We start from the raw sequence: 22,616 nt of genomic DNA, 5'->3' as shown, positions 1-22,616 counted from the left end.
AGGAGGGATAGAGGACCAGTACAGAGTATATACAGGAGGGATAGAGGACCAGTACAGAGTATATACAGGAGGGATAGAGGACCAGTACAGAGTATATACAGGAGGGATAGAGGACCAGTACAGGGTATATACAGGAGGGATAGAGGACCAGTACAGAGTATATACAGGAGGGATAGAGGACTAGTACAGAGTATATACAGGAGGGATAGAGGACCAGTACAGAGTATATGCAGGAGGAGGGATAGAGGACCAGTACAGAGTATATACAGGAGGAGGGATAGAGGACCAGTACAGAGTATATACAGGAGGAGGGATAGAGGACCAGTACAGAGTATATACAGGAGGGATAGAGGACCAGTACAGAGTATATACAGGAGGAGGGATAGAGGACCAGTACAGAGTATATACAGGAGGAGGGATAGAGGACCAGTACAGAGTATATACAGGAGGGATAGAGGACCAGTACAGAGTATATACAGGAGGGATAGAGGACCAGTACAGGGTATATACAGGAGGGATAGAGGACCAGTACAGAGTATATACAGGAGGGATAGAGGACCAGTACAGAGTATATACAGGAGGGATAGAGGACCAGTACAGAGTATATACAGGAGGGATAGAGGACCAGTACAGGGTATATACAGGAGGGATAGAGGACCAGTACAGAGTATATACAGGAGGGATAGAGGACCAGTACAGAGTATATACAGGAGGGATAGAGGACCAGTACAGAGTATATACAGGAGGAGGGATAGAGGACCAGTACAGAGTATATAAAGGATGGATAGAGGACCAGTACAGAGTATATACAGGAGGAGGGATAGAGGACCAGTACAGAGTATATACAGGAGGGATAGAGGACCAGTACAGAGTATATAGGAGGAGGGATAGAGGACCAGTACAGAGTATATAGGAGGAGGGATAGAGGACCAGTACAGAGTATATACAGGAGGAGGGATAGAGGACCAGTACAGAGTATATACAGGAGGAGGGATAGAGGACCAGTACAGGGTATATACAGGAGGGATAGAGGACCAGTACAGAGTATATACAGGAGGGATAGAGGACCAGTACAGAGTATATACAGGAGGGATAGAGGACCAGTACAGGGTATATACAGGAGGGATAGAGGACCAGTACAGAGTATATACAGGAGGAGGGATAGAGGACCAGTACAGAGTATATAGGAGGAGGGATAGAGGACCAGTACAGAGTATATACAGGAGGGATAGAGGACCAGTACAGAGTATATAGGAGGAGGGATAGAGGACCAGTACAGAGTATATACAGGAGGAGGGATAGAGGACCAGTACAGAGTATATACAGGAGGGATAGAGGACCAGTACAGAGTATATACAGGAGGGATAGAGGACCAGTACAGGGTATATACAGGAGGAGGGATAGAGGACCAGTACAGAGTATATACAGGAGGAGGGATAGAGGACCAGTACAGGGTATATACAGGAGGAGGGATAGAGGACCAGTACAGGGTATATACAGGAGGAGGGATAGAGGACCAGTACATAGTATATACAGGAGGGATAGAGGACCAGTACAGGGTATATACAGGAGGAGGGATAGAGGACCAGTACAGAGTATATACAGGAGGAGGGATAGAGGACCAGTACAGAGTATATACAGGAGGGATAGAGGACCAGTACAGGGTATATACAGGAGGAGGGATAGAGGACCAGTACAGAGTATATACAGGAGGAGGGATAGAGGACCAGTACAGGGTATATACAGGAGGAGGGATAGAGGACCAGTACAGGGTATATACAGGAGGAGGGATAGAGGACCAGTACATAGTATATACAGGAGGGATAGAGGACCAGTACAGGGTATATACAGGAGGAGGGATAGAGGACCAGTACAGAGTATATAAAGGAGGGATAGAGGACCAGTACAGAGTATATACAGGAGGAGGGGTAGAGGACCAGTACAGAGTATATACAGGAGGGATAGAGGACCAGTACAGAGTATATACAGGAGGGATAGAGGACCAGTACAGAGTATATAGGATGAGGGATAGAGGACCAGTACAGAGTATATACAGGAGGAGGGATAGAGGACCGGCAGTGAGTATATACAGAGGTATATAAGGATTCTGCACCAGTATGGGTGTTACCTCCTGTGGATTCTTATTCTGCAGCTGGTTCCCATTACGATCCTATAGGAGAAGAGCAGCCATGAGATATAGGAGGCTGTGTGACACATGGACATGTACATTATAGACATATACATTACACTCCACCATTATAGACATATACATTACACTCCACCATTATAGACATATACATTACACTCCACCATTATAGACATATACATTACACTCCACCATTATAGACATATACATTACACTCATGGATCCAGGGCCTCTGCTCTCCTGTATGGTAACACATAGGATGGTCTGCAGGACTCACCTTCTGGTTGATATCTTCCTCTTTGTTAGAGTCTAGAGATCCGTTCACACTGCTGCTCTCAGTATCTGCAGGAGACAAGAAGGATACAATATAAATCTCACCACAGGAGTCATTCTGGTTCGCTCCGGCGCCCTCTAGTGGATACTCACTTGCAGGGATACCAGGGGTAGTAGATACATGGTTATGCTCCATCTTCTGCGAGTTCTGCTCTGTTCCTATAGACAGTATCACATCCTTCAGCGCCTCCACTACAATAAAGAAAGAAACATTATATATATATATATATATATATATATATATATATATATAAAAATATATATCTGCTGTAGTGCCGCATCCAGCCTGCGGAGGCAGCCTCAGTTTTGCAGCCAGTCACTGGTGATCGCTCACCTTCCTTAATGGCTTCGGTGATGAGTTTCTCTCCTCGGTAGCTGTCCATTGATTCGGTCCTGAAGAGTTTCCGCATGTTACCGCCCATGGGGATGTCTTCTCCGGCCTGCAGCTGCAGCACTTTAGTGAAGAGAGTCACCTTCTCTTCGAGGATATCTGCGACTTCCCGATCGCGCTGCTGTATGACCTCTGCCGGGAGACACAGGGTTATTGTCCCACACTGAGAACAAAGTTTATGCTGTATAGTCTCTACTGGATGGGATGACCCACAATGGCATAGGCTACATGTATAGGCCTGGGAGGGGTTAATGCGGCTCGACAAGGTTGACGAGATCGGTCAGATACAAGGACGTCACAGGGTTATGGCTCCCTGCCACATTGTGTTTATATAGGGATCCTCTCTGTTCTAGAAACATCTGTGTAAAACTCAACAGCAGTAATACTTCAGGAAGGTCAGTAGGTGGCGCTGTTGCCTAAGCAGTGAGGTGTCGGTGCCCGATACTTCACTACACACACGGGCTGGGATGGTCATAGATACCTTTCAGCTTCCTCAGTTTGGCCCCCACTTCAGTCTCGATCAACGGGAACTCCTCACGTTTAGGACATCTGAAAATCAACATAATGAGCGGTAAAGGGATTGTTCACCAATTTTTTTTTTCTTTTAAACCAAGTGGTGCCAGAAAATGACAGAGATCTGTAATTTACTTCTATTAAAAAATACAGTCATCTGCTGTATGTCCTGCAGGAAGTGGTGTATTCTTTCCAGTCGGACACTGTGCTCTCTGCTGCCACCTCTGTCCATGTCAGGAACAGGTGACCACATATAGAAAACATGGGTGGAAGCACGTGAGAATACCATAGTGAGTCCGGTAACTTACACTTTCACCGTCTGTGCAATGACTTTCATCCACGTGTTGCGATCTTCTCGCGAAGCAGCGTGAACCTCGTACATCTCCGGAGGCTTGGCGCTGATCAGGAACATTCCCTTTTCCTGGTTGGCAATGTCCCGTACTATGAGGTTTTGTAAGGAGATGATGGGGGATTTGTCCTAGGATCGAGAAAGGAGGTGAGATCACACAGGAGTCTATAGTCTACCATCCAGGAGGCGAGATCACACAGGAGTCTATAGTCTACCATCCAGGAGGCGAGATCACACAGGAGTCTATAGTCTACCATCCAGGAGGCGAGATCACACAGGAGTCTATAGTCTACCATCCAGGAGGCGAGATCACACAGGAGTCTATAGTCTACCATCCAGGAGGCGAGATCACACAGGAGTCTATAGTCTACCATCCAGGAGGCGAGATCACACAGGAGTCTATAGTCTACCATCCAGAAGGCAAGATCACACGGGAGTCTATAGTCTACCATCCAGGAGGGGAGATCACACAGGAGTCTATAGTCTACCATCCAGGTGGCAGGAGCACATAGGAAGTCTATAGTCTACCATCCAGGTGGCAGGAGCACATGGGAGTCTATAGTCTACCATCCAGGTGGCAGGAGCACATGGGAGTCTATAGTCTACCATCCAGGTGGCAGGAGCACATGGGAGTCTATAGTCTACCATCCAGGAGGTGAGATCACACAGGAGTCTATAGTCTACCATCCAGGAGGCGAGATCACACAGGAGTCTATAGTCTACCATCCAGGAGGCGAGATCACACAGGAGTCTATAGTCTACCATCCAGGAGGCAGGAGCACATGGGAGTCTATAGTCTACCATCCAGGAGGTGAGATCACACAGGAGTCTATAGTCTACCATCCAGGAGGCGAGATCACACAGGAGTCTATAGTCTACCATTCAGGAGGCGAGATCACACAGGAGTCTATAGTCTACCATCCAGGTGGCAGGAGCACACAGGAGTCTATAGTCTACCATCCAGGACACAGGTCTACACTCATATCTGGAATACACGAGGCTCTATAGTCTACCATCCAGGACACAGGTCTACACTCATATCTGGAATACACGAGGCTCTATAGTCTACCATCCAGGACACAGGTCTACACTCATATCTGGAGCACACGAGAGTCTATAGTCTACCATCCAGGACACAGGTCTACACTCATATCTGGTGTACATCAGCTCTTACCAGGGTTGGGAAGTAGTATTTTTGGTCCTTCTCTTGGAGCAGGACAAGGACATCGGTCATTAGCAGCATAATAACATCTAGAACAGAAGAAAGACCTGGATTACCCAACAGAGAACACTCCAGAACCTTCAAGAACAGTTATAGAGCTAATAGATACAAAGACACAACAACAATCCCATCTTGTCACCTTTGAAACGTCCGGCGACCGTCTTCCAAAGCAAAGAACCTTCATGGACTAGCTTCCGTCTCAGCAGCTCCTCCTTGGTGAAGCAGTTATCTCCCTGGACCATGGCGGTGGATTTACTGTCCACTTTCTGGTAGATCTCCTGCAGCCGGAGGTTCTTCTCATAGTTGTAGACTTCCTGGTCAATGGTGGAAAGAAGCTCCTTCACCAGGGACAGGGAGGTGGCCAAGTCTTGATACTCTTCCTCATCACCTAAAGAAGAAAGAAAAGTTACACATAGGGGGCAGTATTATATTAGTTATATCCCTGTATATAGGAGCAGTATTATAGTAGTTATATCCCTGTATATAGGAGCAGTATTATAGTAGTTATATTCCTGAATATAGGGACAGTATTATAGTAGTTATATCCCTGTATATAGGAGCAGTATTATAGTAGTTATATTCTTGTATATAGGGGGCAGTATTATAGTAGTATATTCCTGTATATAGGAGCAGTATTATAGTAGTTATATCCCTGTATATAGGGGGCAGTATTATAGTAGTATATCCCTGTATATAGGGGCAGTATTATAGTAGTTATATTCCTGTATATAGGAGCAGTATTATAGTAGTTATATCCCTGTATATAGGAGCAGTATTATAGTAGTTATATTCCTGTATATAGGAGCAGTATTATAGTAGTTATATCCCTGTATATAGGAGCAGTATTATAGTAGTTATATTCCTGTATATAGGAGCAGTATTATAGTAGTTATATTCCTGTATATAGGGGGCAGTATTATAGTAGTTATATTCCTGTATATAGGGGGCAGTATTATAGTAGTTATATCCCTGTATATAGGAGCAGTATTATAGTAGTTATATCCCTGTATATAGGGGCAGTATTATAGTAGTTATATTCCTGTATATAGGAGCAGTATTATAGTAGTTATATTCTTGTATATAGGAGCAGTATTATAGTAGTTATATTCCTGTATATAGGGAGCAGTATTATAGTAGTTATATTCTTATATATAGGAGCAGTATTATAGTAGTTATATTCCTGTATATAGGAGTAGTATCATAGTAGTTATATTCCTGTATATAGGAGCAGTATTATAGTAGTTATATTCTTGTATATAGGAGCAGTAATATAGTAGTTATATCCCTGTATATAGGGAGCAGTATTATAGTAGTTATATTCTTGTATATAGGAGCAGTATTATAGTAGTTATATCCCTGTATATAGGTGGTAGTTATATACTAGTTATATATTCGTGTACATAGGTAGCTCAGGGGTCTTACACAGTGACAACCTTGTTTGTGAGACCAAAATGTTCGAAGAGCAGTTGTCACTTCCCTTCGCCCACTCCTCTTGGCTGCTGAGACATATTACGTTAGTCAGCGAGCACATATAAGGCTTCGCTCTGCAGGGACTATGACTCACATCTGCACAGAGTATGTCTCACCTTTAGAGTTCTGCAGTATGCGATCGATGAGGACCGGGTACTTAGTAATCCTCTGGGTGACTAGAAGTATACACTCGGGTACTCCATGCCTCCGAAGCAGCTGGGAACGAGTCAGTTTCTGTGGGGAAAATGGAAAAATCAGAGATGTAAGAATAAATTATCAAAACAATAAGACCTTTCCCATTAGCGACAGCGGAGACGGTACTCACCCGTATCAGCTGCTGGAACTTCTTATCCCGGGAGAACAATTCCTTGTAGAGTTTCACAGCCTTCTGGTGCTGGCTGCAGAATTCAGTGTAGGCTTTCTTCATATGTTCTGCATTAGTCCCTGAAAACTACAGAGCAAAGGGAGTGAATAATAATAACAACAGTGAAAAATACATTCCCTCAAAATACCGATCATAAAAGTTTTTCACATAAAAAGTGTGCTAATAAATGTTCCTGGTCTTCGGAATATTTAAAAGGGGTACTCCGAAGGGAAAAAAAAGTTAGAACAAGTTATACAGATTTATAAACTATTCCAGTACTTATCAGCTGCTGTATGTCCTGCAGGAAGTGGTGGATTCTCTCCAGTGTGACACACTGCTCTCTGCTGCCACCTCTTTCCATATCAGGAACTGTCCAGAGCAGTAGCAAATCCCCATAGAAAACCTCTGCTTCTCAGGACAGTTCCTGACATGGACAGAGGTGGCAGCAGAGAGCACTGCGTCAGACTGGAGAGAATACACCACATACAGCAGCAGATAAGTACTGGAAGACTGGAGATTTTTAAGAAGAAGTAAATTACAAATCTATATAACTTTCTGACACCAGTTGATTTTATTTTTATTTTTTTATCCCTTTTACTATATTATATCTACTTCCTGCAGGACATACAACAGCAGTTAAGTACTGGAAGACTGGTGATTTTTTTATTGAAGTGAATTACAAATCTCTGGCAACAATTGATTTGAAAGAAAACATAGCTATAGGCTATAAACCCCCATGAATTAGTGGGACATGTCTAAGCACAAGTGTCTAAGGTACCTGGTTTATGAGGATGTCCCCCAGCTTGTTGATGACAAAGTTCTTGTTGCTGTCAGTTGCCAGAGAGTCCTTGCGCCTCTCGAGAAGCTGGATGAGGAAGCGGATATGGATGTCGCTGAGCTCGTCCACACACGGGAACATCTTCTGAACCAGCGCCGGGTCCATCTGCAGGTCCTCTAACATTCCTTTACGAAACAAGTTGGTCATAATCTTCAATGTGCGAACATGGTGGACCTCGGTCTGGATCAGTTCTGAGTAAAAGATCAGCAAGGGATGCGTCAGCAGAGGACAACTGCGCATTTATTACAATCAGCTAACATCAACACTACTCCGGTCCACAGGCAGATGTTATACTATACACAGCCTATGAAAAATTTGGAATATTTATTTTTTTTCTGATCCCGGACAAGCCCCCAAGTCTGCAGACTCCGCCCCTCACCATATATAACGTCCTGCCGTTTCATCACGTCCTTCTTGTGCTGTTGTAGATAGTTATTGTCTACCGCCAAGCTCCATGAATCTGCCTCAAACTCCTTCTCATCCGTTGCGAAATCGCTCATCAGCTGACTGCAGATGATATCGGCTCCTGGAGACATCAGAAAGAACAGGAGGTTACTTGTATAACAGAGGAGAGTCTGGCATCACATCCCTACTGGTACATTGTGCAATATCTGGGAGAAGATCTGAACTCTGAACATGACAAATGTGTGTGTGTGTATATATATATATATATATATATATATATATATATATATATATATACACACACACACACATATATATATATATATATATATATATATATATATATTCCCTAACTAACCCTCCAACCCAGCTTAACAATTGTAATATAGTGCACAACATTAAGAGTAGAGATACAGGATATACAGACCTCCTTCATCGATCAAGGACTCCACAGACAGTGTCCTGTTCCTCATGTTCAGAGAGTCCGTGGACTGAGACAGAATCCTACGTATTCCTAGGGGACTCTCGTCGTTCAGATTCCTGTGCGAGACAAAATTAATATGAACATGGCGCCCCGGATGTGGTCAGATCCGCCGGAAGTTCCACCCTAAACTCCATTCTCACCCTGCAATATTGGTCGTGGAGACACTTTTAGATAGAGATAAAGATGGCCGCCCCCGTCGTGAACCTAGCAGGGAATGTCGGAGGCTGTCGGAAGGGTAGATGGCAGAGTTGGGTCTCTCCCTTAATGTACTAGCTGCAAGACAAAAGAAAGGAGACATTTCAGCATTTCCCGTTTTCCTATATGCAGTACCCTTCACTTACTCAGGGTGGCAGTAAAGCATCACAGTTTTACATCATAAGCAGAACTACACAGGAAATCCACATCTTTAACGCAGTGGTCCTGCGCGGTCACATGTTACAGGTGTAATAACTCTGAAGAATCAATGACTTGTGCTGTTTAACCCTTTGTTACCAGAGGAGCCATGATTACCGGTTACCTTCCATCTGTTCTGGGTGTACAATTCTCCCCCTTTATTGCGGTGTATAAGGGTCTTAGTGACCCGCCGCACTGGTTCTCACACCAGACTATCGCCACACTTACATTTATTCCTTAGAGATACGTTCTGCAGAGCGGAGCTGTTCTTTAGGAAGGCCGCTTTCTGTTGCTGTAAAGGAATAAAAGAAGTTTTTATTGCCTCCCCATCCCCCATGTGCCTTTCCCATCATCTGGCCATGCTCTATAACCCAGAGAAGAGTTAACATTTACCTTCTGTTTCACCTTGGTGCAGCTGGGAAGGGCGTCCTTACAGCGATTGTGTATCGTAACATTGCACGCTATGGGAGGAGAAGGAGAAAAATGGTTACTTATCTGCTCCATAGTAAGCTATCACTATAAATAGCTACCTACATCCAATATGGCTGCCCTTATGCATGTAACCTTTATGGACTGGCCTTTGCAGGCTTATGCAGGTTTACAATACATGCACGCTCAGCCAAACCAAGTGTGCATGCGTTTATGGGATCAAGTGATTGTTCATCTGACAGATATGTAAAATGTATGGCTTTCTAGTTGTCATTTATAATACAGGACTGAAGCTGGCAGTTACCCTGCCCCATGACAACACTTCCTGTCATGGGGATATTGGTGAACCCAGCCGTGTCTATGTCCTCTGCTAGCTAAGGCCATATCAGGAGTATCGGAATTGGATTTCTGTCTGCCCCAGTAATATAACCAACATGTAAAATATATCTAGAATAGTTGTAAACTAGTAAGAACAGACCAGGAAAGGGTTAATGACGACAGCCGATCCAGGACAGCAGCTTCCCCTTTGGTATAAATAGAGAGTGGACGCCCCTCCTCGAAGTATTATAATGGTCAGGGACAGACAATTTGGTGGTCTTTATACAATTCTACCACCACGAAGTGACAGTCCCAGCTCAGGACCATGGAGGCATTTTGGGCTTAAAAGTTGCAGCTGGTGAGATCACAGAGGCATTCTGGGCTTAGTAGGTGCAGCTGGTAGGCAATCTTGGCCTAGCAGTTGCAGCTAGTGAAATCATGGGGGCATTCTGGTAACATCGTGGAGGCATTGTGGGCTTAGTGGCTGCAGCTAGTGACATCATGGAGGCATTGTCGGCTTAGTGGCTGCAGCTAGTGACATCATGGAGGCATTGTCGGCTTAGTGGCTGCAGCTAGTGACATCATGGAGGCATTGTGGGCTTAGTAGTTGCAGCTGGTGACATCATGGAGGCATTGTGGGCTTAGTAGTTGCAGCTGGTGACATCATGAAGGCATTGTGGGCTTAGTAGTTGCATCTAGTGACATCATAGAGGCATTGTGGGCTTGGTAGTTGCAGCTGGTGAGATCATGGAGGCACGAGGCACAGGGACTCTCCAGAATTATACACAATTAGTATCGAGTAATGTAATTTCCTGTTTCTTTCTGATCCCTGTACAGTCGGGCAGAACAAATATCTCTATACAGGGGTTGGGGCCGGGATGTGGCGGTGGCTATAAGGTCTCTGCCAATATACGGTGCCCCGAGGGAGAGGATGACGTGTGCCGAAACTGCAGAGCCGGGAATGAGACGAACAAGGGCCGACAGACAACTCCTGTAACCTCTCACAAAAGGTTCATTGTGTGGAGTCTGCAACACCAAGATACGGCCATCCCGGTCACCGCATCACACGCTCTCAGCTGAGCGCTCTCCATCACCTCAGCCTAGTGGTGAGAACACCACCATACCGCCATACCAGACACAGCGACCACAGAAAAGGTCCCGGTACAACACCAAGATACGGCCATCCCGGTCACCGCATCACACGCTCTCAGCTGAGCGCTCTCCATCACCTCAGCCTAGTGGTGAGAACACCGTGTTAAAGAAATAAAGGCAATCCAGCCATCTTGCCCTGTTTTTAATATCAAGTTGATGCTTAGAGTGGAATGGAAAAATATATTTCTGCTTATGTGATAGTTTTTCTTGTTTACAACTAGAATAAGTGTTTTTGTAAAACCTATGCTTTGTCAGCCACCCTGTGAGCCCCTCCCAAGAATTGTTGCACGTACATCTCAATATGGTGGAAGATAAGAAAATGTGCTCCTTGCCCAAGATTCAAGCTCCAGGATTGGTGCAACCACCTTACATGGACATTTTGAACATTATAAAAACCCGGTATTGTTATCGGATTGTAGCGCGCTGACTTGCATACATGAAGTGCACGTCTGTATGTCACATTATTGTTATCTTGTTTTAATAATAATAATCCTTTAATTTGGAGCAGCTGTCTCACGTTGTCTTCTTCCACGACAATTTGGTGCCGAAGTACCGGGAATCTGAAAGCGGCAGCGAACGGATGCAGGATCAGGAACCGAGGACGAGGAGACCAGACACCGGCGCCATATCTAGGTGAGAACCTTTGTGTCTCAGTCTGCTCTCCCTCCTCTGATCCCTATCTCTCTGTTCTGTCGTAAGTACAGATCCTAAGAACCTGAAACAGCTGTGTTAATGTTAAGTGTCCTAACATCTTTTGTTACAAATGTGTGAGTGAATGTGGATATTGGTGTATTAAAACCCCACCATATCAGCGTGACAGAGATCCTTTACGGTGTATGAAAGTGCTACTTCAAGACGCCCCTCTACGGAGAAAGCCAGTGGGAGTAGCTAGTATGATAAGTCCTTAGACACGTGTGTTTTCTATCTTCTCAGTTTGTCAAGTAAGCGTTACTAATCCTTGTCTGCTAAAGCGGAGGGACAAAATAGCAGAAGGACAGGTGTTGGTAGGTGCGGGTTTTCCTGGTCTGCCTTGGATGGACAGGACAAGACTCTAGGTACCCCCTAGAAAAACGAGAGCGATTTGATCTTTTGATCACCTCTCGGCTTGTTCCTGACAGCCTCGTGTCACACTGGTTGAGAATCTGCGCTTCACTAAGCACTGAAGGGCGCGTCCCAAAGCTGCAGCAGAACTCTGTCTCATGAACAACCAAACTGCTGACTCAGTAAGTCCCTCTCTAGCGTGGTTAAATTTGGATGATATAAGAGGGCAAACACTTTTTGGAATCTGCTCCTTGCTGTTTATTATTTGGCTCTTTTGGAAAATTTGGAGGGATCAAAAGCGGGGATACGCTGTTTGGAGGTTTCCCTGACAGCCAATAGCCATATAAATCGCTGGGTAATCGAGAGAGAAGGGTAAGGGTCCCCTCCATCATAGCCGGGCTATGGGCAACGACCTCAGCAAAAGAGGCTGTGTGCCTCAACGAGGCTGTGTGCCTCAACGTAGTAATGGACGTCCAACATCTCCTCCTACCCCAAGGGAGGTGATGAATAAAAAATATGGCAAATGGGTCAGCAAGCATTTACCTAAATGGTGCATGCTGACTAGGGGAATAGATTTGGGGATCCCTAAAGAGGGAACGTTTGAGTTACCCCGCTGGGTTAATCTCTACAAAAATTGTAAATCTAAAATCACAGAGCCAAATGAAACAGCAGCTTGGAGTAGATGGATTGCAGAATCCTATTTGAAAGGTAAAAAAGCCCTAGGTATCTTTCCTGTAGATACAAAGACAGCACAGTCAAGAAAGGAGGGACAGTCTGAGTTAGATACAGAAGAGGCAGAAGGAATAGAACAGCTTGCATTGTCTCTGGTGGAATCCATCATGGATAATACAGGTATCCCTGACTCAAGTATACAGGGCTCCCCAGTAGACACAGCAACTAGACCAAAAGGTCCCACTAGCTCAGCCATGTTATACCCGACTGAGCAATTGAGACCTCCCCTGTATACTGAGTCACCTGTCAGGGCCACTGCTCCATCATATGTACCCTCTTCTACTCCATGGCTAGACCTTTCTGACCCCAAGGGAGGAAAGGTTTTCTGCGGAGTTGAAGGTGAACTCCTCATTACTCCTAAAATACATGCAGAGGAGTTACACAAAATGGCTGAAGAACACCTGTCATCTCAGGCTTCAGCTTACCCTGTCAGAGAGCAGTTAGTCCCAGGTACAAGTGGGCAGGCAGAAAGGAGGATCACTCAACATGTTCCATGGACCCCTGGGGAAATGAAAGGATTCCTTTCATCAGTCCCTAAACCACGGAGCAATCCATATGGGTTTGTAAATGAGCTGTACAACATAACGATCAGTTACAACCCCACATGGAGAGATTTGCTACAGATCATAAGGGCAGTAGCCGGTCAAATAGATACGGCTGCTATCTGTACCAAACTCACCTTACCATTAGATCCATCAGAACAAGAGAACTCCCCACGGAGGGTATTGATATATGTCAACCAACTCAAAGATAAAATCAACGAGGTCTTTCCTCCACAATCTTGGGTAAGGGTGACAAATATCCAACAAAAGTCGAAAGAACCAGTGGAAGATTATTTTGAAAGATTTAGGCAGGTTGTAGAGGAAGCTGGAGGTAACCTTGAGGATCAAGGTATGGGAAAGATGCTGACTGCCACTTTGGTGTCTGGACTGAACAAAGAAGTTCATGATAAACTGGTGTCTGCCAATTCTGATTGGCGAGATAAGTCAGTCCCGGCACTAATGAGTCTAGCCAGCTCGATCCAGAGAAACATTGAGGAGGTGCAGGAAAAGAAGGCCCAGAGAGTAATGGTAGTCAAAGGTTCTGGGAAGCCCCAAAGTAACCAGTTTACTAGAGTAAACAAGGGGGAACCTAGAATAATGAAATGTTACAATTGTAATAAACCAGGCCATTTTTCAAGGGAATGCAGAGCCCCTAGGAGAGAGAGACAGGAGGGCTATTGACGAGCAGGGCTTCCAGTGTTACCAGTTATTTCTGAGAGCAAGGGGGGTGATGCCTTTGTCCACTTGACCCTCCCTGAAATGCCTTATCATTCTATTGAGTGTTTGGTGGACACTGGAGCTGCCCGTACTGTTCTTAAGAATACTGAAGCCCCAAATTTGAAAATTTCTGGACAAATAGATGCAGTAGGATTAGGAGGTGAAAATATTACCCTGAGGGAAACTGTGGAAACCCCTGTTACTATAGGTCCAGTTGATACCTCCCTCTCCTTTGTTCTCAGTGACACTGTTCCTTGTAATCTTCTGGGAAGAGATGCACTGATGAAACTGAGGGCGAATATCAAATACACAGAGGATGGCCCTATTGTAACTACTTCAGCGGGATCGGAGAACCATAATACTCTTGATAGTCTGATCCCCCTGATGGCAGTACATACTCCTCCAGATCAGGACATTCCCCCTGACCTGAAGGATGTTTCCCAGGATGTTTGGGCAACAAAAGGTGGACCAGTGGGACTGATTAAACATGCAGACCCAGTGGTCATCAAGCTCAGACAAGGAGCTAAGTTGCCCAGAGTCCCACAGTATCCCCTCAGTGTAAAACAAATGAATGGTGTAAGAGACCAAATCAAAAACTTTTGTGAATCAGGGGATCCTGATTCCCATTAAGTCACCAGTAAATACACCCCTGTACCCTGTGGCCAAACCAGGTAAACCAGGTCAATTTCGCTTGGTCCATGATCTGCGAGCAGTGAACAGGATCATTCAGGAGGATGCCCCACTTGTTCCAAATCCTCACACTATTCTGGGAGAAATCCCTCCAGATGCTTCCTGGTTTAGTGTGATGGATTTGGTGGATGCATTCTTTACTGTACCTGTACACAGTGACTCGCAGTATCTCTTCAGTTTCACATTTGAGGGACAACAGTATGCATGGACCAGGTTGCCACAGGGAATGGTCTCTTCCCCATCTGAGTTTGGCCAAGCCATGAAACAGGTCTTGGACAGGTGGCAAGCACCAGAAGGAGTGACTGTTGTGCAGTATGTCGATGATCTCCTTCTAACAGCCACCTCAAAAGAACTGTGTGTCCAGGCAACTGCATCCTTACTATCCCATCTGGGCAGTGAAGGATGTAAGGTGTCTGCCAGTAAGTTACAGTTTTGCCAGGAAAAGGTTATTTTCTTGGGCCACTGCATATCACGAGGTTCTAAACACATTACTGTGGATAGAGTCTCTGTGATACAGAGGGCACCATACCCACAAAGTGCCAAACAAGTCAGAGCCTTTCTGGGATTAGTGGGATATTGCAGACAATGGATACCAAACATGTCTCAACTTGCTGCTCCCTTATATGCTCTGACCACTCAATCTGGACGCATAGAGTTGTCTGACGAGGAAAAACAGGCTGTGGACGATCTAAAAGCTGCCATACTCAGCGCCCCATCATTGGCACTTCCGAATTACACCAAGCCGTTCTACCTTTTCTGCCATGAACAGGAGGGACAGGCTTCTGGAGTGCTTACTCAAAAACATGGTGGGAAACAGAAGCCCGTAGGGTATTTCAGTACCAAACTGGATTCTGTGATCCTTGCAGGAGCAGCATGTGTAAGATCAGTTGCTGCAGCTGCAATGCTAGTGGAAAAAACAGCAGACATTGTCCTGGGGAACCAGCTATTTCTCATGGTCCCCCATGCTGTACAGGCAGTCCTCCACAGCTTGACCACCAGGCATCTGTCTGCTGCCAGATTGACCAAATATGAGATCTCTTTATTGGCACCATCAAACATCACCATACTAAGGTGCAATGTGTTGAACCCAGCTACCCTACTGCCACTTCATGATGAAATAAACAAGGAAAATACAGGACACAATTGTGAACAAGAGATGGATCTCTTTTACTCTCCTCCCAATTCTGTCCTGGATGTCCCCATCGCAGATGCTGAAATGACTCTGTATGTAGATGGTTCAAGACTACAGAAACCAGAGGGAGGGTTCGCTGCAGGCTTTGCTGTTGCTAACGACACCTCCATTCTGTACTCTGAATCCCTTGATCCTAGCATATATTCTGCCCAAAGTGCAGAGTTACTTGCCCTGATCAAGGCATGTGAATTGGCAGAGGGGAAAACTGCAAACATATACACCGACTCCCGCTATGCATATGGAGTCCTCCATGACTTTGGCTTTTTGTGGGCACATAGAGGTTTCTTAACCTCTAGTGGAAAGGTGGTGAAACATGCAGACCTCATACAGGATCTGCTAGAGAAGGTAAAGCTCCCTAAAGCTGTAGCTGTAATCAAGTGCCAGGCACATCAGCGAACACAAGACCCTGTAACCAGGGGCAACAACAGAGCAGATGAAGCAGCCAAACAGGCAGCAGTCATGCTTCTGCGAGAGTCCAATCCAGGTACAGAGAACCTGACATTGGATGTTCTAATACAGCTCCAAAAGCAAACAGGACCCCTAACTCTTAGCAAATGGGGGAAAGCTGGCTGCAAACCACAAAATGACGTTTGGAAACATGGGGATGGTCGATTGTGTGCACCCCCAGTGTTATATCCAATTTTAGCTACTATATCTCATCTCCCCTCCCATGTTTCCAAAGGGGGAATGATTAGTAGTGTTAACAGGTTTTGGTTTGCACCGGGCTTCTCACAGTTTGCAATGGATTGGTGTAGGAAATGTATGATCTGTGCCAAATATAATCCAGGAAAAATGACCAAGGTTGAGATGAAACATCTTGTAAAACCTGACTACCCATTCCAGAGGTTACAAATAGACTACATACAACTACCTAAGTGTGGTACGTATGAGTATGTCCTGGTATGTGTGGACATGTTTTCCTCCTGGATTGAGGCGTGGCCTGTTTCCAAGGCGACAACTCAGATCACGGCGAGGAAGCTAATTTCTGAGATAGTCTGCAGGTACGGCCTACCTGAGACATTAGAGTCTGACCGAGGGACTCACTTTACAGGACAAGTGTTTGCAGACGTCCTGAAAGGGTTGCAAATCAACCAGCATCTGCATACACCGTACCACCCACAATCATCAGGGAAGGTAGAAAGAGCAAATGGCGTTCTGAAAAATAAAATAGCCAAGATCTGTGAGCAAACTAAGCTGACCTGGGTACAAGCCTTACCCTTAGCTCTGTTTGCAATGCGGCATACCCCAAAGGGAAAGCATGGTCTCTCAGCATATGAAATTTTATATGGAAGGCCACCGCTTACAGGCCTTTTCTTTCCACAAGAGCTGCATGGACAATATGCTTCTTTAACTGATTATGTTATTCAGCTCCACAAACAACTGACTAATTTGCATGGAAAAGTTTTCTCTTCTTTACCAGATCCAGAGCAAACAACAGGAATTCATCACCTGCAGCCCGGAGACTGGGTGGTGATAAGAAGATACGTCAGAAAACATCTGGAACCCCGATTTGATGGCCCATACCAGGTGCTGCTGACTACACCCACCTCAGTCAAGGTGGGAGGGAAGCCAAACTGGATACACGCTTCCCATTGTAAGAAAGTTACTTTTCAGGTCGGTGACGATAACCTGTACCAAAAGGGTGAGGCCATTGGGGAAGAGGAAGACTAACAAACTACTAACATGCAGTTACTGTTCAGTTTGCTGTTGTCCTACCTATTATTTTGTGTTTTGTACTTTCATGTGCGGGTGAAAGGAGAGAAGCAGAAGAACTCTATCTGGCTTCTACATTAACAGACAGCCAAACAGCTGAATGCCACCGACTGCTGGATCTGCTCTCATATTCCTGCCACCCACAGAGGAATCCCTTTAATTGGTGTACCAATATCAATGAATGATTTAAATCTCACAGACTATAGCTATGATGTCCAAATAGATGTAGACCACACAACTCACAATGCTCTCTCAGACCAAGGAACATACCTAGAAATTGTTGGCATAATATCTCCACCCACTATATGCTTAGGCCCTATGTATATAAATCACATAGCCAAGATTAAAGGCCGACTAGTGGGGTTACCTGAGGTACATGTGGGAAAAACAGATTGTGAGAATGCCACCTTGATATTTAACATGGAATATAATGATGCTACATGTAACCGGCAGCATGCCAACTGTAATAGCCTATGTTTCTGCCCAACTCTAAAAGCTTCTTGTGCCCCCAGGTGCGCCTGTCCTGAACAAACAGATGCTGATGACTGGAGTTGTAAAACGCAAGTGCACAGAAATATGGTATGGTTTCAAAGCTGGCTGGGAAATCATGGTAGGATGATTCCTAAGGTGCTGAAACAAGGGCTCTATTATATTTGTGGCAACAGGGCCTACTCCTGGCTGCCAATGGGAGCATGGGGAAACTGCACTATAGGAAGAGTTGTTCCAGCCATTAGACCACGATCTAACATATCATTTTCTGAAAAATTCACAAGGGGACTTAGATATAAGAGAGAGTTATTCACCTCAGCTGATAAAGCTTGGATGTGGTTCCCTTCTTGGACGGGCTGGGGAATTGAGCTAGCAAATAAGTTAAATAAGTATGCCAGTATCATGGATGGAATTATTAATGAAACCACAAGTTCTATCCATGCCCTTAATGAAGAATTGGCCCAAGTTAGAAAAGTAGCCTTACAAAATAGAATGGCTCTTGATTATTTGTTGGCCATAGAGGGGGGAACATGTGCTATTATAGGGGAAGAGTGTTGTACCTGGATAGAAGATTCCCATGACCCCATAGAGGCACACATGAATAAAGTAAAAGAGTTACAGCAAAAGGCTAGAGATATAGCTAAGGAAGGGTGGAATCCCTTCTTTTGGATGGGATCTATTGGTGCCTGGTTTAATAATATACTATCAGACTTATTAAAACCCATAGTGGTGGTGATAGGATTGATTTTAATGCTTCTCATTACCTGGAAATTTCTAATGTGTTGTGTTTCTCGTTGCAGCAAAGGTGTGGATCCGTCCATCCCTTAAAAGGATAAGACAGCATCAGGGATGACCGTCTGATAGCCCAGCTCAACTGCCCGTCTCTGCTGAAGACTCTCGGCTGTTTGTGAGACGTGTGGAAGACATCATCCCTGAATAAGAGTCCCACAGGTGTACACACACAGCATGTGGCCTGGAGCACGGCAAAACGGATACAGAGTCCATAGGCTTTGTAAATCCTGTGACCCAGTTCGGTAGCATGGTGGTGCATCTCTGGACGTTGCTGTTATTATCCATTTAGTTAGAAATATTTCTGTGTGTGCTTCAATAAAATATATCTTCATACTTAGAGGAAATGGTCACTAATAGATGGTTGGGAATGGATAGAGTATCCCATGTTATATGCAGCTTATCTGTATATACCATGCCCCTACCGACTGTCTCAGGGGTCATTTCCGGATAGGAAGGATGTTAGTCAGGAACGAGAAACACATATATATATATATAAAAAAAAAAAAAAAAAAAAAAAAAAAAAAAAGAAAACATATATGTGATAATGATATTATCAAAAGGGTGAGAATTGTTAAAGAAATAAAGGCAATCCAGCCATCTTGCCCTGTTTTTAATATCAAGTTGATGCTTAGAGTGGAATGGAAAAATATATTTCTGCTTATGTGATAGTTTTTCTTGTTTACAACTAGAATAAGTGTTTTTGTAAAACCTATGCTTTGTCAGCCACCCTGTGAGCCCCTCCCAAGAATTGTTGCACGTACATCTCAATATGGTGGAAGATAAGAAAATGTGCTCCTTGCCCAAGATTCAAGCTCCAGGATTGGTGCAACCACCTTACATGGACATTTTGAACATTATAAAAACCCGGTATTGTTATCGGATTGTAGCGCGCTGACTTGCATACATGAAGTGCACGTCTGTATGTCACATTATTGTTATCTTGTTTTAATAATAATAATCCTTTAATTTGGAGCAGCTGTCTCACGTTGTCTTCTTCCACGACAATTGCCATACCGGACACCGCGACCACAGAGAAGGTCCCGGTACAACACCAAGATACGGCCATCCCGGTCACCGCATCACACGCTCTCAGCTGAGCGCTCTCCATCACCTCAGCCTAGTGGTAAGAACACCGCCATACCAGACACAGCGACCACAGAGAAGGTCCTGGTACAACACCAAGATATGGCCATCCCGGTCACCGCATCACACGCTCTCAGCTGAGCGCTCTCCATCACCTCAGCCTAGTGGTGAGAACACCGCCATACCGGACACCGCGACCACAGAAAAGGTCCCGGTACAACACTAAGATACGGCCATCCCGATCACCGCATCACACGCTCTCAGCTGAGCGCTCTCCATCACCTCAGCCTAGTGGTGAGAACACCGCCATACCGCCATACCAGACACAGCGACCACAGAGAAGGTCCCGGTACAACACCAAGATACGGCCATCCCGGTCACCGCATCACACGCTCTCAGCTGAGCGCTCTCCATCACCTCAGCCTAGTGGTAAGAACACCGCCATACCGCCATACCAGACACAGCGACCACAGAGAAGGTCCCGGTACAACACCAAGATATGGCCATCCCGGTCACCGCATCACACGCTCTCAGCTGAGCGCTCTCCATCACCTCAGCCTAGTGGTAAGAACACCGCCATACCGCCATACCAGACACAGCGACCACACAAAAGGTCCCGGTACAACACCAAGATACGGCCATCCCGGTCACCGCATCACACGCTCTCAGCTGAGCGCTCTCCATCACCTCAGCCTAGTGGTGAGAACACCGCCATACCGGACACCGCGACCACAGAGAAGGTCCCGGTACAACACCAAGATACGGCCATCCCGGTCACCGCATCACACGCTCTCAGCTGAGCGCTCTCCATCACCTCAGCCTAGTGGTGAGAACACCGCCATACCGGACACTGCGACCACAGAGAAGGTCCCAATGGAGGCATCTCTATATTGCTGTATTATTAAGAGCACTCTGTGGCGCTATTACACCAGGCAGTATTATCGTGTTTAACACAAACTAATCTGCCACAACCACTTTTATGTTATTTTGGTCACAAAATGGCCGTCACTATTTTACATGAAACATTATATTTTTATACAGAAACCATTCATGTGAACTTTCACCTTTCTCACGTACACGCCTTGTGACCACATCCTCTGCCACCAATCTGTCATAGGAACTCAGCGCATGTAGATACCCTGTCCGCCCAGGAGAGGATACCTTACAGCAGTGCACATTCACTGTACGCACATGACTGGCTTAGGCATAGAGTATCACATATTAGGGTTAGATATACAGCTCCGCAGACAGTATCACACATGAATGGATTAGATACAGATCTGAGCAGTCACACAGGACAAGCTTAGATACACTAGTTTAGCAGTTAGTATCACACAATAGGGTTAGGTACATTAGCTCAGGACAGAGTCAGTATCACACAATTGTATTAGATACACTAGTTTAGCAGTCAGTATCACACAATAGGGTTAGATACACTAGCTCAGCAGTCAGTATCGCAGGATATATTTGCGGTTCTCCTCGTGTACTCAGTGTCTGGATACATCTTGCTGACATCCCGGTAATTACTTGGAGACTTGTCATCAGATTCTTAATAACTTCTTCAATTATCTCATTATAATGTTCTATGTCTTGGAACCCAACGAAACTAGATATATGGGGTATGAAAACAATGTTCTGTGTATAGTGACAACATGGGCCTGCCTCATATATAGAGACACAACATGGGCCTGCCTCATATATAGAGACACAACACAGACCTCATATATAGAGACACAACATGGGCCTGCCTCATATATAGAGACACAACACAGGCCTGCCTCATATATAGAGACACAACACAGACCTCATATATAGAGACACAACACAGACCTGCCTCATATATAGAGACACAACACAGACCTGCCTCATATATAGAGACACAACACAGACCTGCCTCATATATAGAGACACAACACAGACCTGCCTCATATATAGAGACACAACACAGGCCTGCCTCATATATATAGACACAACACAGACCTGCCTCATATATAGAGACACAACACGGGCCTGCCTCATATATAGAGACACGACACGGGCCTGCCTCATTCATATATATATATATATATATATATATATATATATATATATATATATATATATATATATATACATACATATACACATATATATAGACACAACACGGGCCTGCCTCATATATAGAGACACAACACAGACCTGCCTCATATATAGAGACACAACACGGGCCTGCCTCATTCATATATATATATATATATATATATATATATACATATACACATATATATAGACACAACACGGGCCTGCCTCATATATAGAGACACAACAAAGACCTACCTCATATATAGAGACACAACACAGACCTCATATATAAAGACACAACACAGGACTGCCTCATATATAGAGACACAACACAGACCTCATATATATATAGACACAACACGGGCCTGCCTCATTCATATATATATATATATATATATATATATATATATATATATATATATATAGAGAGAGAGAGAGAGAGAGAGAGACAACACGGGCCTGCCTCATATATAGAGACACAACACGGGCCTGTCTCATATATAGAGACACAACGCAGACCTGCCTCATATATAAAGAGACAACACGGGCCTGCCTCATATATAGAGACAACACAGGCCTGCCTCATATATAGACACAACACGGGCCTGCCTCATATATAAAGAGACAACACGGGCCTGCCTCATATATAGAGACAACACAGGCCTGCCTTACGGCCCTTTTACACAGAAAGATTATCTGACAGATTATCTGCCAAAGATTTGAAGCCAAAACCAGGAACAGACTATAAACAGAGATC

General features: G+C 44.8%; 1 protein-coding gene across 4 annotated transcripts in view; it reads right to left on the bottom strand.

The window, feature by feature from the left end:
- ARHGEF2 (Rho/Rac guanine nucleotide exchange factor 2) overlaps window positions 1-22,616 on the bottom strand; it is a 124,716-nt gene that overhangs the window by 3,582 nt on the left and 98,518 nt on the right. For all 4 annotated transcript variants that reach the window (XM_069949316.1, XM_069949315.1, XM_069949318.1 and 1 more), the window contains 16 exons: window positions 9,302-9,369; window positions 9,137-9,200; window positions 8,656-8,788; window positions 8,459-8,571; window positions 8,006-8,152; window positions 7,567-7,817; window positions 6,750-6,875; window positions 6,541-6,658; window positions 5,094-5,342; window positions 4,907-4,983; window positions 3,692-3,861; window positions 3,352-3,419; window positions 2,814-3,002; window positions 2,573-2,671; window positions 2,424-2,488; window positions 2,129-2,170 (listed from right to left, as the gene is read on the bottom strand). In XM_069949316.1, the coding sequence (XP_069805417.1) occupies window positions 2,129-2,170; window positions 2,424-2,488; window positions 2,573-2,671; window positions 2,814-3,002; window positions 3,352-3,419; window positions 3,692-3,861; window positions 4,907-4,983; window positions 5,094-5,342; window positions 6,541-6,658; window positions 6,750-6,875; window positions 7,567-7,817; window positions 8,006-8,152; window positions 8,459-8,571; window positions 8,656-8,788; window positions 9,137-9,200; window positions 9,302-9,369 (1,979 nt within the window). The remainder of the gene's footprint in view (window positions 1-2,128; window positions 2,171-2,423; window positions 2,489-2,572; window positions 2,672-2,813; window positions 3,003-3,351; window positions 3,420-3,691; window positions 3,862-4,906; window positions 4,984-5,093; window positions 5,343-6,540; window positions 6,659-6,749; window positions 6,876-7,566; window positions 7,818-8,005; window positions 8,153-8,458; window positions 8,572-8,655; window positions 8,789-9,136; window positions 9,201-9,301; window positions 9,370-22,616) is intronic.

Source organism: Dendropsophus ebraccatus, chromosome 13, assembly GCF_027789765.1.
Source record: "Dendropsophus ebraccatus isolate aDenEbr1 chromosome 13, aDenEbr1.pat, whole genome shotgun sequence".
In the NCBI taxonomy this organism is placed as follows: domain Eukaryota; kingdom Metazoa; phylum Chordata; class Amphibia; order Anura; family Hylidae; genus Dendropsophus; species Dendropsophus ebraccatus.
This window is presented reverse-complemented; position numbering and strand designations above follow the sequence as displayed.